Below are 16,994 nucleotides of genomic sequence, written 5' to 3' on the forward strand. Positions count from 1 at the left end.
GAGGGAGGGATGGAGAGGGGGGTATTGTTGTAGAGCCCCTTTCACATGCTAATGTTCGTACTGTTGGCTTTGGGCAGGCACACACACACACAAATCCACACACATTTCTCTTCAAACCACCAGTTTTTGTGAGTATTTAAATTTAGACAAACTTAAAGATGCGGCTTCCACTGGGCACATTCCTTCCGTTTTAAATGCAGAGTGACGTGCGAAGCTGGTACCCACGTTAAGATATGAGATGAATTTGATACCAAGCTCTGTAGGAATGTGAGTTTGTGGGGAGCGGGCTGTCAATGAAGACATACAGTAGGCGAAAGATAAGAATCACATCTTATCCACAGCATTTTTCTGTGGGTTTTAATTAACAGGGCATGACCCCCGTGATTAATAGTGTCCCTCCCTCTCGCGTGACAGTCTATCAATCCGTCCATCCATCCGTCAATCGGTCCCTCCCTCCATCCATCACAGAGACAGGTGTCACACTGGAGCGGTCAGGGGTACTTCCTCCACCTACACCCCTCTGCTGGGAAGGAACAAGGGATGATGACAGATAACACGAGGTCAAGGAGAGTACACACACACACACACACACACACAGACACACACACATACAGTGTGCCGACAAGGCTCTTAGTTAGATTTCCAGTGAGCTGCATTTGCATTTTAGGTAGCAGATGAATGCATATGCAAATGCCGACAATGCTGATAGTAATCAAAGGGCACCTTCCCCTCCGCTTCTCTCCCTCCTCTTCACTCGCTCTCTTTTTCTCTCTTCATCTCTTTATCTCTTGCTCCTTGTCAGTCTTTTTCTCTCGCCGTCTCTCCCAGTCAACCTTCCCTCCATCCTTTACACTCTGTCACTTTCTCTGTACTTGTCTCACGCAGACAAAAAGCTGATTGCAGTCTATTTGCTCTGCTGCTAACAAGCAAAATGTGCTCATAGACATGTTCGCACTTGTCAGGAGGGTTCCTTTTTCAAACATGTTCAAATACAGATTATTGAAGACATTCCCTCAAATGTAGTTTAATGTATCCAATTAGATTACTCAAATTAAGTAACATATCTGAAATACTTTGGATTACTTTCGGAATACTTTGAAATTGTCCTGCTGAGCTCATTTGTCTGGGTCTTATATTTCAATGCCAGAAACACACTCCCAGCAGGGTCCTGGCTGTGTGTCTCCTCTGCAGTTGTCGTGTGGCAGGTGTAATGCACACGCACCAATTGTTTGAAAAACACTTTTTATGGGAAATGTGTGCCTCACATAAATTTACATCAAATAAAAAATTAAAAAAAAACCTAGCACTCAAAGAGTGAAGATCTCCGTCAGGGCAAGGTTCTATTTTGCAAGGTTAATAAAAGCAAAAAATTATTTGTGTATCCTTGGCCCATGCTACACCCTTCCACCAAGTTTGTCTTACCCTCTGCTCCTCCCCTGCCGAAACACTAATTCATGCTTTCATAACCTCCAGACTGGACTATTGTAACAGCATTCTTAACGTCCTCCCCTCCACCAACCTTCAAAAACTTCAATATGTCCAAAACTCAGCCACCTGATTGCTCACCCATTACCGTTCCAGAGAACACGTAACACCCATCCTTCAGCATCTTAACTGGCTCCCTACGCAGCACCGAATCCACTTCAGGATCCTGCTCATCACCTACAAAGCCCTCAATAACCTTGCTCCCCCATACCTCACAGATCTCCAACGCCACTCCCCCACCCGCAACCTCAGATCTACCGTTGCCAACCTTCTGACCCCCATCACTAGGACCAAGCACCGCACCGTTGGCAACAGAGCCTCTCCACTGCTGCCCCAACCCTCTGGACCTCCCTCCCTACTCATATCCGCAATTCTGACTCACTCCACGCCTTCAAAAATCAACTCGAAACCTTTTCAAGATAGCTTACAAGACCTGACTCCCGCCGCCAAACCTGAACTCATAATTTCTCATCCCTGTTTTGTTTTTTTTCAGCATTTTGTGTTTGTGTGTGTCTCAAATGTGTGGAGCGATATTGAGTACCTTTTAAAAGATCCATATAAATCAAATGTATTATTATTATTATTATTTATTAAATCGGGCCCGTAGTTTTTCTGTAATCCTGCTGACAAACAGGTGAATAAACCAAAAATAATCTCATCTAGTTATCTATTTTTAAAGACACTGTTTTCAGAATGGCATTAATTTAATATGTAACAGAATCCAATATATAATCCTGTTACTTTTACTCCCCAAACCTAGACACGTCTACCCCATCACCTCATCTTATCAGTAAATTTGTTTTCAAATCCCTTCCAGTTTATTGTTGGAGCTCGAGCTTCTGCACGGTCCTCGGTAGCGTAGGGTTAATGTCGGGTTAATGACACCCTCATGAGCTCTTATTCCAGGTCAGCAGCGCTTACTCCCCCTGCCGAAACCAGCGCTAAAAAAGACACAAAAGGCTACGGACAACAGAGAGAATAGAGACATGAGAGGGCGCTGAAGGAAGTTTATGGCTTCAGATACTTGCTCCTTTCTTTCTCTTCCTCCTTCAGTGTGTCCTCTGTGTTGGAGACAGAATAGAGGACAGAGACAAAGGCGGTGTGCTACCCCCCTGGCAGAGTCTTGTTTAGCCCTATAATCAACCCTTAAGTCTTTAGCAGGTCAAATACTTTCCTCTGTCTTTAATTCCCTCCCTTTCCCATCCTTGGCTTACTTACCCACATTGATGATTAAAGACAAAGGAATGTGTGCAATTGCAGGAGTGATTTATTTATATGCTTTATGAGCTGTATTTTATCTCACATTTGATTATATCAGCTGACACATTATGATGACTCATTCCCCAGATGAAAGGCAACCTTATCAGCTGTAAATGTGTTTATGAATTTACAGGTTTCGACTTCAGTCGTGTGCGGTCTCGTTTAAATCGGTATCGGTATGGAGCCATAAATGCTGCATGTTGGCTTCAAAGCTTTCTAGGGGTTTGACACTTGGAGAGAAGAGGGATATACAAAGATACAGCAGGAGTGAAGGAGTTATCAGAGACACAAAGACAGATAAGTAGAGGTCGAGGAGGAAGTGCGCAGGCAGCGAGTGAGGGAGGTTGTGAAAAATGTGAAAGGGAGGGCAGATGAGTGTGTGAAAGAGCAAATCTATGGTGGCTCACGCAGATGGGGCAGGATGGTCGGTGTGAGTAGATTACAGAGGAGACTTCCTCCCTCTCATCCACTGATGAGAGTGTCATAAAGCACTCTGACACACTCGAAACACACACACACACACTCACATACACGCACACACACACTCACATACACGCACACACATCATTCCCACATTCCTATCCACTCCCACTGGGATGTCTTCATCTCCCTTGGAAATGTGAAAGGGTTGGGGAAAAAAGGGGGAGAACCGGGAAAGATGGTGGGATTGAGGAAGGAGAGTGAATAGGGTGTGATGATGAAAAAGAAGGTGTTGAAAAAAATGATTGCAGTGGAAACAAATGAAGGATTTCCTTCTGAAATTAAAGAGAGAAAAAATGGCTCTAACCAGTCACGCTTTGCCATCTCTTTTGCTTCACCAGTGGATGTCAAGCGGTATAATTATGCACTCATTTATTGTATTGTTGCTCTGTCAATGCATGAATTCCTTGGTACACAGAGAGAAGATTTATCTCCCTCCCTCCCTCCCTCTCTCCCCTCTGTCTCCCTCTCACCCTCTCCCTTTCTCTGTTTCTCCTCTTTCGTATATTTAAATGTCAGTTATATTTGTGTTGGCGTTGGAGTTTTGATGTATTCAGCTCTAGTGTTTCTCGTTTCTGTGTGTGTGAGTGGGAGCTGATCAGTAAGTGTTCTTTTAAGTGTTTTCTTTCTGTGCTCATCAAAATCAAAGATAAAAGAAGTCACATTGCCCTTCCCCCTCATGCTATATCTGTGTCTCTCTTGATTTTTCTTTGCATTTGTTAAGCTTTGGATCGAAATGTACTCCATTTGTTGATTGACTTATTGTCTGGGCTGTGTAAGCTGTCATTATGTAAGACAACAAAGACTGTATAGAGGGTCAGGGGTCAGCTGACCTGAAGTCAGCAGTGATTGCACTGCTTGCAGCCCACATCAGGTTGTACTTTAATAGCTGGAAACAGACTAATAGCAGGGATATTTTCAAGGTATCCTGTGGAGTGTTTCTGGGGGGATTCTGCACATTAATGCTGCAGCTAATGATTTTTCATTTTGATTAATCTGTCATTTTTTTCCTTATTAATGAATTTACTGTTTGTTCATGAAAAGCAGCGACAGCAAATGTCCCATGTTGACATTTAAAATAGGTTATTTTGTTAGTGTTTGCAAGTGGCAACCTCCGGGAATGAAAAATCAAGCCAACGTGATAGTGCCAAAAACACCACTTGAGATTGGCTTCAATAGTGAGTCACTCCTCATAGACTGCCATGTTAAAATACCAAATTGCACAGCAGAAATAAACATGTTTTCAACCTGCTATAAAAAAGGTTTTGGTCTCTATAGCTAATTTCCCCATAATGACAACTGTGCAGGCAGTAAATTTTTATGATACTCATGTAATTAACATGAATACATGACATACAAGTAAAACTTGGACATCAAAAATAGGACCTGCTCATTAAAACGTTGCTCCATAGCGCCACTAGTGGTCAAAACCCCACAGGGTACTTTCAAACAAGTGCTGTATTCTCTTCAAGGTAATTGTTGTTTTACAAGTTGTACTTTTTTACTGTCTTTCATAAAGTTTGTGTCATTGTCAGCAGTCGTTATTGACATTTTCTGATGCAGGTGCACGTGGTTAAGCATTTTAATTAAAGTGTCTTAAATCTTCAAATTTTTCTGTCCCCTTTGCAGCCTGTTCTGCTGGTTTTTACAAGGCCAAGTCTTCAGATCCAGGATGCTCCAAGTGTCCTCCACACAGCCACTCGCTCAGAGACGGGGCCACCGTCTGTGACTGCCACTCTGGATTCTTCCGCGCTGACAGCGACCCTCCCTCCATGGCCTGCACCCGTAAGAACACACACACGCATGCACGCTAGTAAGACTATACATAAGTGAAAACACAGACAATACATTTGCATTGCTTGCATATAAAAGCAAGAAAAGCACACTCATTGTCTCCCAACGTCTCTATCTCTACCAAACAGAGGGAGACACAAACTTGTCTGAATGCCACCTCTGTTTCATGATCCCATTACTTATGACTAAGCCACCATCTACATCCTGTCTGGTAGTGATAAGTAAAGACATTGAGAAGTGAATAAATGTCCTCTCACTCTCTCTTGCTTGCATTCTCTCTCTCTAAGTCTCTGAGTAGGTTCTGTGTGACAGACTCGGAGACCTCGGTCTGTGTGTCATAAACTTAATTATGCCTATATACAGCACATGGTTTCCTTGGCCTGGGAAAAATGAAAACACACATACACACACATGCTCTGTCTCTCAGACACACAACACACAAAAAAGAAATACCACAGAAGAAAACAGCCAGCCCATCAAAAACATCTCTGAACAGTATGGTTTTCAGTCTGATGCCAGATGTCCACACTTTAACTTGTGCCAACAGCTCGCAGTAGCCCCCCCTCCCATACACTTCATATACGTCCTCCCCCTTTATGTGCAGTATAGAATGTAAACTTTGTTGGTTGTTTTCGTGGTAAAACATTTCCCCCGGTCTCCTCCTCAGAGCCACCGTCAGCCCCACAGCAGCTCATCTCTGTGGTGAACGAGACCTCGGTGGTCTTGGAGTGGGCCCCCCCTCGCCGGCTGGGAGGACGGAGCGACACCAGCTACAGTCTCGAGTGTCTCATCTGTCAAACGGGGGGCCACAGTCAGACCGGCGGTAAAGCCCTCCCCCAGAATCGCAGCGTCTCCCAGCCTGAAGCTCAGCACAGCGGTCTGGGGATGCAGTCGGACCAGGGGATTGTGGGATCTAAAGTCCAGTCAGGCAGAGGCGTGTACCAGAGCAGACCAGGACCCGGAGATTTCCCACGACTCAGCTCAGGCCCTGTCTCCAGCTCTCAGCTCTGCCTGCCCTGCGCCTCCGACGTGCTCTTCTCTCCCGACCAGACCGCCCTGAAGACCAGCAGGGTGGTGGTGAGCGAGCTGCGGGCTCACACACACTACACCTTCATCGTCCATGCGCGCAACGGGGTCTCCCAGGCCAGCGGGGCAGGGGCGGCACAGAGTGTGTCTGTCACCGTCACAACCAACCAAGCAGGTGAAAATAAGTGTTGGAGTGTGATAAATGTGTTGTTGCAGCAACACAAAATGTGCTTATAGATGGTGTCCGTAAGTGGGTCAGCACAATACAAACTGCTGTTCACTGCATGTGGGGCCCCAGGGAAGCAATGCCCCATGGGTAATGTTCAGAACCGTGGAAGCATGTTATGAACAACCTCTGTATGGAGCTACATGGTTGCGTACTAAAACTAGTATACACGAAAACCCTTCAGGGCCGAGGAAAGCTCTTTGTGATGTGTTTTGTGAAGGTATATGGAATAGATATATTTTTAGCCTTTAACATTTAATACATTTCGTGTGGATCTTGTGACCTAAAATCCATTTTAACAAATAAATAATCAGGAAATTGAACATTTCTAAATCATTTAATGAAGAAAAACAGACTAAATTAGATTTTGAAATGCATGGCCATATTTCTATAGATTTCCTATAGATTTGCAGAATCTCCTTACTCAAAAAAATGGCCATATAGGTCACTGGGCAAGCTACCTATCTTATGTTTATGTTTATTGTTAGGCAGCAAAGTTCAGTGGCCGTAGTAATTATGATTGGAGCAAAAGGTAACATAATATAAGTTAATACAGGACATTCACCCAGGAGGCCACTGTTTATGTCCTGTGTGAAATCAAAAGACACATGCATTATTTTAACTTGATAACATCGTTAGTACGTAAGCATGTCATGTAAGTAATTGTAAATGTACTTATTTTAACCAAAAACTAGATTTTTTCCCCCTAAACCTAACCAAGTAAGTTATTTTTCACAACCAAGTTTAAAACTGCGATCGTTTCACAATGATATATAAAAAGGTCGTATATGTCATTTTGCATGAAAACAGACTTGCACCACTTTTTAAAAAACATAAAATACATGGCCACCTTGTAATACATTAAAGAAAGACTATATATAGCAAATATACTTTAATGCACTGTTTGCATAATGCTAGAACTTAGTGTAATGGAAGAAAACATATTGATCATAAATACCAGTTGCTCCGCTAACAATAGCATCAACACTAATGAAGCTACAGGACACTTTTGTTGCTTTCTGTCATCTGGAAACTCTTGCTCGTTTACTATCACTGTCATAGTTGCCATAGTTATTACTCTGTCCTCCTACACCTAACAGCAGCTGAATTAATTATAGGGGTGTACTCAAGAGGATGTCAGAAAGCATTCTGGGAAATGTAAATCACTGGCTTAAATACAAATAGACAGAGCGTGTTGAGGGGAGGGGAGATATGAAGAAAAGTAAATGACAACAGAACACATAACAGCATTAGTGTATCCAAGGGCGGGATTTTTCCTGCGTCCGCTCTTGACCACTGAAGTGTGTGAAAAATCACCCAGATTTTATGGCGTGTTTCATTTTAAGTTGTTAAGGTGTCAGCTGGTGTGAGGCGCTCCTCACACATGCTATCCATTAGTTTTCAGTGTGTGCTTTTTTTTCCATGCTGTTACATCTCAACTGTCGTTGCTTTAAGTCTTTACGGTGGCATTTAGAAAACGGCACACCTGCTTAGTTCCAGGTGCCCCGGGGAAATAACTTAGCTGTGTGTGCACAGCATGAGAGCTGTCTGGGATTTGTCAAGTCCAACCTGCGCCACCATATGTCCCGATATCATGTGAGCAACCACAAAGGAGGACAAACGCCATACAGGGAGGGGAAATGGAGGGATGTAAGAGGAGAGAGAGTGGAGAATGAGGCTTGTCTCTGTGGAATAGGAAGGAATGGGATTTAGGTCAGTTCTCAGGTGCACTGGGTCATGGGATTGTTGACAAACAGGCACCATACATACCTTTAGAGCTGGGAAATTATTATAGATGTTATCTTACTGGCAGCATCATATAACAGGGTTCATGTAGAGTCCTTAAAGAGTCACCGAATTAAAAAAAAGGCTTTACTTAGTATTAAAATGTATTAAATCAATCTTTTAAATGTCCTTAAAGTGCATGCTTGATAGGAAGTACGATTTTATGAATACATTTTTTCTGACGTTGTAGTAAAAAACTTGCATCTATTTCTTTTTATTATTGATTGCAAAAAACATGACATATCAAGGAAATCTGAGACTGAAACGACCAACTAATCAACTAAGAATCAGCAGCAGCAAACATCACACATATCCAGATTGCGGAAGCAACAGCACTCATATTTTGTTTGGTATATTTTGGTGCCCAGAGCAGGACCCATTGTCTGCTAGCTTGCTGTCACTGTTCCCTGGACAACATGGGGAAGTGCTCACTGAATCAAAATTGCCTATTTAATGACTATTTTGCAACCAAGTAGTTTTATTGCCCAACAACCGAACAATCCAGTTCCGTGTCACAAAGCTAGCAACATGTTTAAAATATTGACCCTTATCAAATTGCAAGTTGTTGTGTGATGTCATACAACCCCAAGAATATGTTGAGCTACTTCATTTGGACTATACATTTGTTGAATTAGCAGAAATTATGTTATAGCCTGATATATGAAGGTGCCTTTACCGGAATAGAAGATTTTGACTATATTGGCCAGCGCTACTTTAAGCTGCGGGAACCCTGTTTAACATGTTTTACTATTGTCACTGAAGTATCTTTCCCCATCGTTCTCTCCCTCCCAGCTCCCTCTCCGGTCTCGTCCATCTTAGCCACCGACGTCACCAGACACAGTTTGTCGTTGTCCTGGCAACAGCCGGATCGACCCAACGGGGTCATCCTGGAATACGAGGTCAAGTTCTATGAAAAGGTGAGGAGCCCGCAGGTTAATACAGCTCAGGCGGCTGTCTGGAATGCCAATACGTTGGCACGCTGTTTGTATTTCACTGATGGTCACGATGGATTTGCGGTCGGGCATTGAAAAGAACCCCCTCTTTTTGTCCCGTCTAATCAGGATCAGAAAGAGAGGTCCTACCGCATAATGAGGACCTTTTCTCAGAACGTCGATGTCACGGGTCTCAACCCCCTCACTGTCTACGTGTTTCATGTGCGTGCTCGCACAGCAGCTGGGTACGGAGAGTTCAGCACCCCGTTTGAATTCGCCACTAATTCAGGTATTCTGACCATAACGTTCAGCAGCTTTAAAGGATGCATTAAAGTTTTTTTGCCACAAAGTTTACAAGTTTCTGGTTGGTGACCTTTGTGTCCTTCCCTGTTAGATCCCTTTCCTCTGATTGGAGAAGGAGTTAACTCTGCCTTCCTGCTGCTGTCTGTCAGCGGGGTTGGAATTTTACTGCTGATATCTGCAGCTGTCTTCATCATTAGCCGCAGGTATACACACACACACACACACACACACACTCACATATACTCACATATAGGCATGTATACATGCAGGCAGTCACACCTATAGGCTTGTTAATTGGTTAGAAGTTTCCCATCAGTGCATCACTGACGTCAGTATGAGTGCCGCCTCTACCGTAACTACTGCTTTTGGTCAAACTGCCACAATGCGCACAAACAACGCACACACCACTCCCCTGCTATTGTGTGGCTAAATAATGTGTGTGTGTTACCTGGAGCTTTTAAAGGGGATTAGAGTGGAGACAGTGATAATCCCTTTGTCCCTGACTTGTCATTACTGTCTCTTCAGCAGCACAGCTTGTGTGTCAGCTTCCGACTCACACGCAAACACAAGCACGCGCAAGTGCCCACACACACATACACACACGCACACACCTGCTCACCCACAAAGGTGTTTTTGACAGTTTCTTTGTTTAATGGAAAACACCTTTTATCTTCCACTACCTGAGGCGGCGCCCCTCCTCCCTCTCTCCCTTAAATGCTTTCATCTGCACGCTCTGTCTTTCCTGCAGCCCGTTGCTCTCTGTTCTCATTGTCATCGCTTTCTCTTGCGGCGAATCCTGAAAAACCTGATGAATGCACAGCGCTGCTGGGAAAAAAATACACCGAGATAAAAAATGTGACAAAAATGCCCTTTAGTCAGTTGTCTTTACTGTAAAAAAAAATCACAACAAAACCATGTGACAAGTGAAAAGATGCTCTGACGTGGTGTCTTTTTTATGTCTGTGTGTTAAATGTCAGTCACTTCTTCTGTCTCATCAGGAGGAGCAAGTACAGTAAAACAAAGCAGGACTCAGAGGAAGAGAAACACCTTAACCCAGGTACTTTACACTCACATATACTGTATGGTAAAGAGTAAAAAAAAACCCAGAGAGACAGATGGATGCTCTTTTTCCTCTCTCCTCTTAGATCCACCTTCACACATCTTACACACATACTGCCAAAGACATTTACATAACATATGCAGCAGTTATACAACTCATATTTCTCACCCTCCTCTGCATCCCTCCTCCTCCTCCTCCCTCGTTTCCTTTCCTCTCCTGCCTCTCCTCTACGGCAGGAGTTAAAATCTACGTGGATCCGTTCACCTACGAAGACCCCGATCAGGCCATCCACGAGTTTGCCAAGGAGATCGAAGTTAGCAGTATTCACATTGAGAGGGTTATTGGCATGGGTGAGCTTGGCATTAATGCTCACACACACACACACACACACACAAACCCACACACACATGCTTACTTGGCGCTGACACTGCTGTTTGCTCTATGTGTGTAGGAGAGTTTGGGGAGGTGTGCAGTGGTCGGCTGCGTGTTCAGGGAAAAAGGGAGATCTACGTGGCCATCAAGAGTCTGAAGGCGGGATATTCTGACAAACAGAGGAGGGACTTCCTGTCCGAGGCCTCCATCATGGGACAGTTCGACCATCCGAACATCATCAGGCTGGAGGGCGTCGTCACAAGATGTGAGTTGAAGAACCTGTGAACTCTTTTACCCTTTGTGAATATTTGCAGGTTTTAAATGTGAGAAAATCCACATAGAACAGGTGATAGACTGCATTCCCACTGACAGCAGATTAGGGTTTTTTCCCCAGATGTGTCACGTTCAATGTCACAATGCAGGTGTTCTGCTTTTCAGACTCCATTAACATATTGCTCAAGTTATCAGATCTGTGATCCCCGTTACACACATTATACTCCTAAATCATAATGTATGACTTTGTGTGACTCCTAAAGAAAGACTTTTCATTTCAGCTGATATTTAACTTTAACAGCTCTTCTGTGAACTAAGTTCAATAAACTAAAGTAGATTTGGCTTTTTGAAATCCCTAAATCACCAGTCAGAACATCCACGCAATTTTTATAACATGCTTTCATGAAGTCAGAGCTCTGGTTTTTGACACAAATTCATTATAAGAAAAGTCTTTTGATAGGTTAATCATTTTTCTATCACTGTCAATCGGATCTGAAGCTGACAAATAACCATTACTCCTGTGGATTCATTTGTCCCAGAAAAGGAATGCAGATTTTAAGGGGCTTAAGAAGTAGTATTTTGGTGATGTGCATGTTGTTAATCCGTATTTCTAACTCCTCACCTGTGTAGGTAAGCCATTGATGATCATCACAGAATACATGGAAAACGGATCCCTGGATTCTTTTCTTCGGGTACAAACATTTTATTCTACTGTCTCATTTTTACTTAGAGAAAAATATAATTTTTCCATTTTTCCAGTGGGCTGAAAATGTACCAAATCACAATTAAAAAGCACTCACTCATGACTGTGCAGCTAATTTGGGATGCCTACGCTAACCCGCTGTTAACCTCCTGCTGTTGCAGAAACATGACGGCCAGTTCACGGTGATCCAGCTGGTCGGCATGCTGCGTGGCATCGCCTCAGGTATGAAGTACCTGTCAGATATGAGCTACGTTCACAGAGACCTGGCAGCTCGAAACATCCTGGTCAACAGCAACCTGGTGTGTAAGGTGTCTGACTTTGGCCTGAGTCGAGTTCTGGAGGACGACCCGGAGGCTGCCTACACTACAAGGGTAAGACACATGCAGAAGGGTGTGAGCACATACAGCTGCATCTCAATAAATAAGAATGTCAAGGAAAAGTCCATTTCCAGTAGTTCAAGTTAAATAGCCCCAACCAAGTATTGAGTGCATCTAGATGGACATACTTGTTAGAGGCCAACATTTCTATATTAAACATACTTTTTAGAATTGGTCTTTTATAATATTACATTTTTTTTGAGACATTGAATTTTAGGTCTTCATTAAATGTAAGCCTAATCATTACATTTAGAAGAAATTAAATAAATGAAGACATGGAATGTTTCATTCTGTGTGTAATGGATCTATAAAATGTGTTATTTCCACTTTTTGAATTGAATTACTGACATAAATAAACTTTTCTATGATATTCTTATTTATTAAGATGCACCTGTACATACAGATTTTTTTTGTCATTAACAGCCTATTTTATATGCACATTTACTGTTAAATGCCCTTGAATATATATTTATTATAGACAAATACAGACATTAAAAAAACATAAATCTTAAAGCTAATAGTTAAGGAAATAAAAAATGTTCTTTCAGATAAATGAGTTCATGAGGCAATCAATTAAACAAAAAGAAAAATCAATGAACGAAATAATAAAAATCCATAATTCACTAAACCAAACTGACTTTTACTGCTGTTTTAGGAGGCCACTGGGACTTATCTTTCCCCCGGAGGGAAGATCCCCATCAGATGGACGGCTCCAGAGGCCATAACCTACAGGAAGTTCACCACGGCCAGCGACGTGTGGAGTTACGGCATCGTCATGTGGGAGGTGGTTTCATACGGAGAGAGACCCTACTGGGACATGAACAACCAGGATGTGAGTAATCTTATACATCGTCTCACCTACGAGTTGCCTCAAAGACAAAAGAATGAGCTCATTTGTGAAACAGTCTGCATATTTAAAGGTAAATGTCAAATCAAAATACCAGATCATCTCCATTTTTATGTAATGAATTCAAAAGATGAATAACTTATCTCCAGAACATTGGTTACTCTCAATATTATATGTATCAAACGAAAATTGTGGGGTTTTTTTATACAATCTGTGTTTTTTTTCATATTTTTGGACATAAATCAGGTTGGTTATAATCACACTATACTCGCCAGCTTTATTGCTCACTTCTGCAGAAGCTTAAACAGTCATTTGGAAATTAAAAACAAAAGTGACTTCACCCATTCATCAAATTGTTTCATTAAACTGTGTGTACACAAATATGGGAGGTCAAAGTTTAACCAGATCTAATGAATGTTTACAGTTTGAGTAATATCTTGAAGATTCACCTTAATTTTCACTTCCAAATAAGTGGTTTATATAACACAGTCAAAGTGGGGATTTGCTTAAAAGCTGTGTGTGTGGTTGCTGTCTGTGCACTCTGTTGTGTTTCTGAGATCTTAGCAGTGAACCTGGTGAGTAAAATGTTATCAGGGCTGAAAGAGATATTCAAAAATATTCAAATAACACTCACGTTTATTGTCAAGTTGCCTCTCTAGAAAACTAAAACTACCAACATTACTTTTACTTCCATACGTTTAAATTAACTCACTTTAAAAAGATTAATAAATGAAAAAGGCACAACTTCTTTTGCATACTTAAAGAGTGGACTTCTGCAGGGAAAATTAACTGTCCTCTGGGTGACGTTCTGAATTCTGGCCGAGTGTCTCTGACCTCTGCATCTTTTTAAAAATTGTAAATTTTGCCTTTGAATCATCCACAGAAAGGGCAGCATGTCACTCGTTTGTTCTTCAGTCACAGGATATTTTATTTAAGATACATATTTAGACTTAATGCCAAATGACTAGAAAATGCTGCTTCGTGTTATCCCTCAGCCAAGCACACGCTATGTGTTCGTTTAAGGGTGATTTAGATGTTCTGAGATCTGAGACAAAAATCCTATTTCAGAGCAAATTTGCAATCACTTTGCTATCAAAGCTTGTTAAGTTTGAGTAGGTCAAAGAGGCAGTCTGGCATATGGAAATCTTCAGACATGATTGATTTCATCTGCAGCACAGTTGTAGTCTAAGAAAACTTTCCTGATGAGCCGTTCTCCAGACACTTTATCCATCTTATTTACTTCTTTTTTTATAGATTTATCAGAGTAAATTAGAACACGCTGAGCTGCTCTTCAGTTCTTTTTTTAAAGCTTATTTGTTTTAGTGAAACACTGGGGAGCACACTTATTTTACAACAAAATAAAACTGAAGCATTTTTAAACCTCAGTTGTTAGTGTAACTCCATCGCTGTGCATTTTTTAAAAATGTAGTAACTTCATATTAGAAAAGTTGACTAATTTGGCCTGCTAATCAACACTTGGAGCTGCAGCGGAGACTGTGACACACAGCTCATGGAGGCAATTATGTGTATGGAAATTATGCAAATTTGCCAAAATGAACAACTAACTCACTGACTCCATGGCGGTCAGACACGGAGAAAAATATTCACCTTGTGTTCGTCATGAGTTTGGCAGTGGGATTAGCACGAGTTGAACATTTTAAACACCGACTTCACTTCATTCGTGTTGCATTATCCGCATAATTCCCATCAACCGACACAATTAGCGCCTTTGCATTGACTTTATACGCGATCACGCTGTGCAAAATATTTGCTTGCAGTTTGGTGTGAACTCACCAATATACTTTGTGACTCAAACTATGGGTCCAAAACCTTGAGCATAATTATCCCCCGATAGGAGTAAAACAAAGAATAATAAAAGAAGTTACAAAATCCATGAATATTAGCTGTATTTCATTTTGTAATACTGAAATACTGCTTTTGACAGCAGTAGGGGCAGGCCACAGTGTCAGACTTTGAAGCCCCTGATGAACAGTATTGTCCCACAGCATAATGTACAAAGGAGATAGAGGAGCCGCTCACAGCTGCAAAAAATTAAAACAAATTACAGTTGGTGGTGAGACAGCTCTGCAAAGATCCTGGAAAACAACAGAAAAGTAATAAATCTTTGGTAAAAAGGTTTTGCTTTCTGTTTGTGAAATTTAATTGGTGGTGGCGTCTCGAAGTGGCAGTTTGATTGAAGTCTATTGGCGCATATATTAAATCATTTCCTGCACAAAACGGTAATGATTTATTTTATAATAAGTGTAAACACAATATACTGTAGCGCTTGATATAGTGTGCATCATATACTACTTGTGTACAGTACAAACAACAACATCTCAGCCTGTTTGCAGTATATGGTCTACGCTCTCAAAATATTGTACAGACACTGGTACCAATAGTGAGAACTGAGTTAGCTAAGAAAGCTTTTAGTTATGCCGCACCTTTATCATGGAATACTGTGCAAAAGGACTTGAAACTGTCTGAGCTGATCACAGTCGGGGAATTCAAATCGATTTTAAAAGAGAAAGAAATCGCTTCCCTTGGTCAGTGTGACTGCTCCATATAAGTTGGCTACTGATGCTCACTCAGTGTTGTTGTGATGGCTGTATTTGTATTTAATGTTTGTGATAACTGTGTTTAATGTTGCAACATGTCTCTTTTTTATGCTGCTTTCTTGGCCAGGTCTTTCTTGAAAAAGAGTTTTTTTTTAAAATCTCAATACGGCTTTTATCTGGTTAAATAAAGGATACATATATATACAAAGTTCTTCTAGTTTTTCTAGTTTTATTTCAGATTGGAAAGGTGAAACATTTAAACCTGGATCCAGGTTTTTGGAAACTCTCACCTTTCTCTAGCCTTCTAGAAAAATAAAAAATACTCCACCTTTGCCCTTTCCTTTAGGTGATTAAAGCGATAGAGGAGGGTTACCGTCTGCCAGCTCCTATGGACTGTCCTGTGGTGCTGCACCAGCTCATGTTGGACTGCTGGGAGAGAGAGCGGGCAGAGAGACCCACCTTCAGCCAGATACTCAACATGCTGGATAAACTCATCCGTAACCCTGGGACTCTGCGCCGGACAGGAGGAGACAGGTACATACTGCACAAGTAAATACAGGCATAACAGATCAGACAGATAGAATGTTTTCCCATTTAATATTTATTCCACATTCATACTGTATTCACACCTACATTCTTTCAGCCAGATGATTAGGCTTTCTTGCACAGTGCTGCTTCAATTATGATTTCACACTCCTATTTCAGTGCTTTGCCACCACCAACCTCCTTCCTCTCGCTCTCTGTGTTTTCACAGAACCACAGCCACTATGTTGGAGTCAGGGCTGGGTTCAGAGGTGTGTGTGTCGGTCCTACCAGAGGTTTGTGTGCCAGTGTGGTCGGTGTGTGAGTGGCTGCAGTCCATCGGGTTGGAGAGGTACAGAGACACTCTGGCAGCAGCGGGATACACCAGCCTCGAAAGCCTCCTGGCTCTCACACATCAGTAAGTGCACCTTCATGTGAAAATGGGCTCTAGCATTTTACTCATCACATTTCTTGGTGCAAAAACACGAGCTGCACAAACAGAATCGCATTTTACTCAACAATCATGCTCGAGTCAAAACAAGCGGCAGTAATTTTCTCATGGATTACAGTCAGAGTGGGAGCAAGCAGTAGCACAAACCTATTTATTTGCACACAGGAAAAAGCAAAGTATATTCTGTGTTTGGTGGGGTTTTTATAAAACTGTGGCCATGTCATTTTCATATCTGGCACTCTAATTGGTACTCTGTGAAGAAATTTACATGTATTAATTGGTTTTTATTGCCAATGTGTGAACAGATTGTAATGTAACTTTAAAACTTCCCCAACTTCCTTGGTCGCCTGTAACAACCATTGGACTAATTTCTATAAAAAGGCGGAAAGAAGTGGTTTTGCCAGGAATATCCAAAGGATCCAAAGGCAGAGCCGGCAAACTAACTGTAACCTAAGCTAAGTTAAGGTTAGCCAGCTTTCTGTAAAATAAAGTAATATCCACCAGTGAGCTATTTCATTAAGCCAATGATCCAAAGAAACT

The 16,994-nt window shown here is 41.9% G+C and overlaps 1 protein-coding gene across 1 annotated transcript in view; it reads left to right on the plus strand.

Moving 5' to 3' along the window:
* Positions 1-16,994, plus strand: part of LOC131980055 (ephrin type-A receptor 4-like) — a 49,582-nt gene that overhangs the window by 30,807 nt on the left and 1,781 nt on the right. Inside the window, exons 10-22 of the mRNA XM_059344203.1 lie at positions 4,855-5,010; positions 5,687-6,220; positions 8,849-8,973; positions 9,118-9,277; positions 9,383-9,494; positions 10,269-10,348; positions 10,588-10,701; positions 10,803-10,988; positions 11,627-11,688; positions 11,861-12,070; positions 12,732-12,908; positions 15,828-16,015; positions 16,236-16,421. Of these exons, the coding sequence (XP_059200186.1) occupies positions 4,855-5,010; positions 5,687-6,220; positions 8,849-8,973; positions 9,118-9,277; positions 9,383-9,494; positions 10,269-10,348; positions 10,588-10,701; positions 10,803-10,988; positions 11,627-11,688; positions 11,861-12,070; positions 12,732-12,908; positions 15,828-16,015; positions 16,236-16,421 (2,290 nt within the window). The remainder of the gene's footprint in view (positions 1-4,854; positions 5,011-5,686; positions 6,221-8,848; positions 8,974-9,117; positions 9,278-9,382; positions 9,495-10,268; positions 10,349-10,587; positions 10,702-10,802; positions 10,989-11,626; positions 11,689-11,860; positions 12,071-12,731; positions 12,909-15,827; positions 16,016-16,235; positions 16,422-16,994) is intronic.

This window comes from Centropristis striata, chromosome 11, assembly GCF_030273125.1.
Source record: "Centropristis striata isolate RG_2023a ecotype Rhode Island chromosome 11, C.striata_1.0, whole genome shotgun sequence".
In the NCBI taxonomy this organism is placed as follows: Eukaryota; Metazoa; Chordata; class Actinopteri; order Perciformes; family Serranidae; genus Centropristis; species Centropristis striata.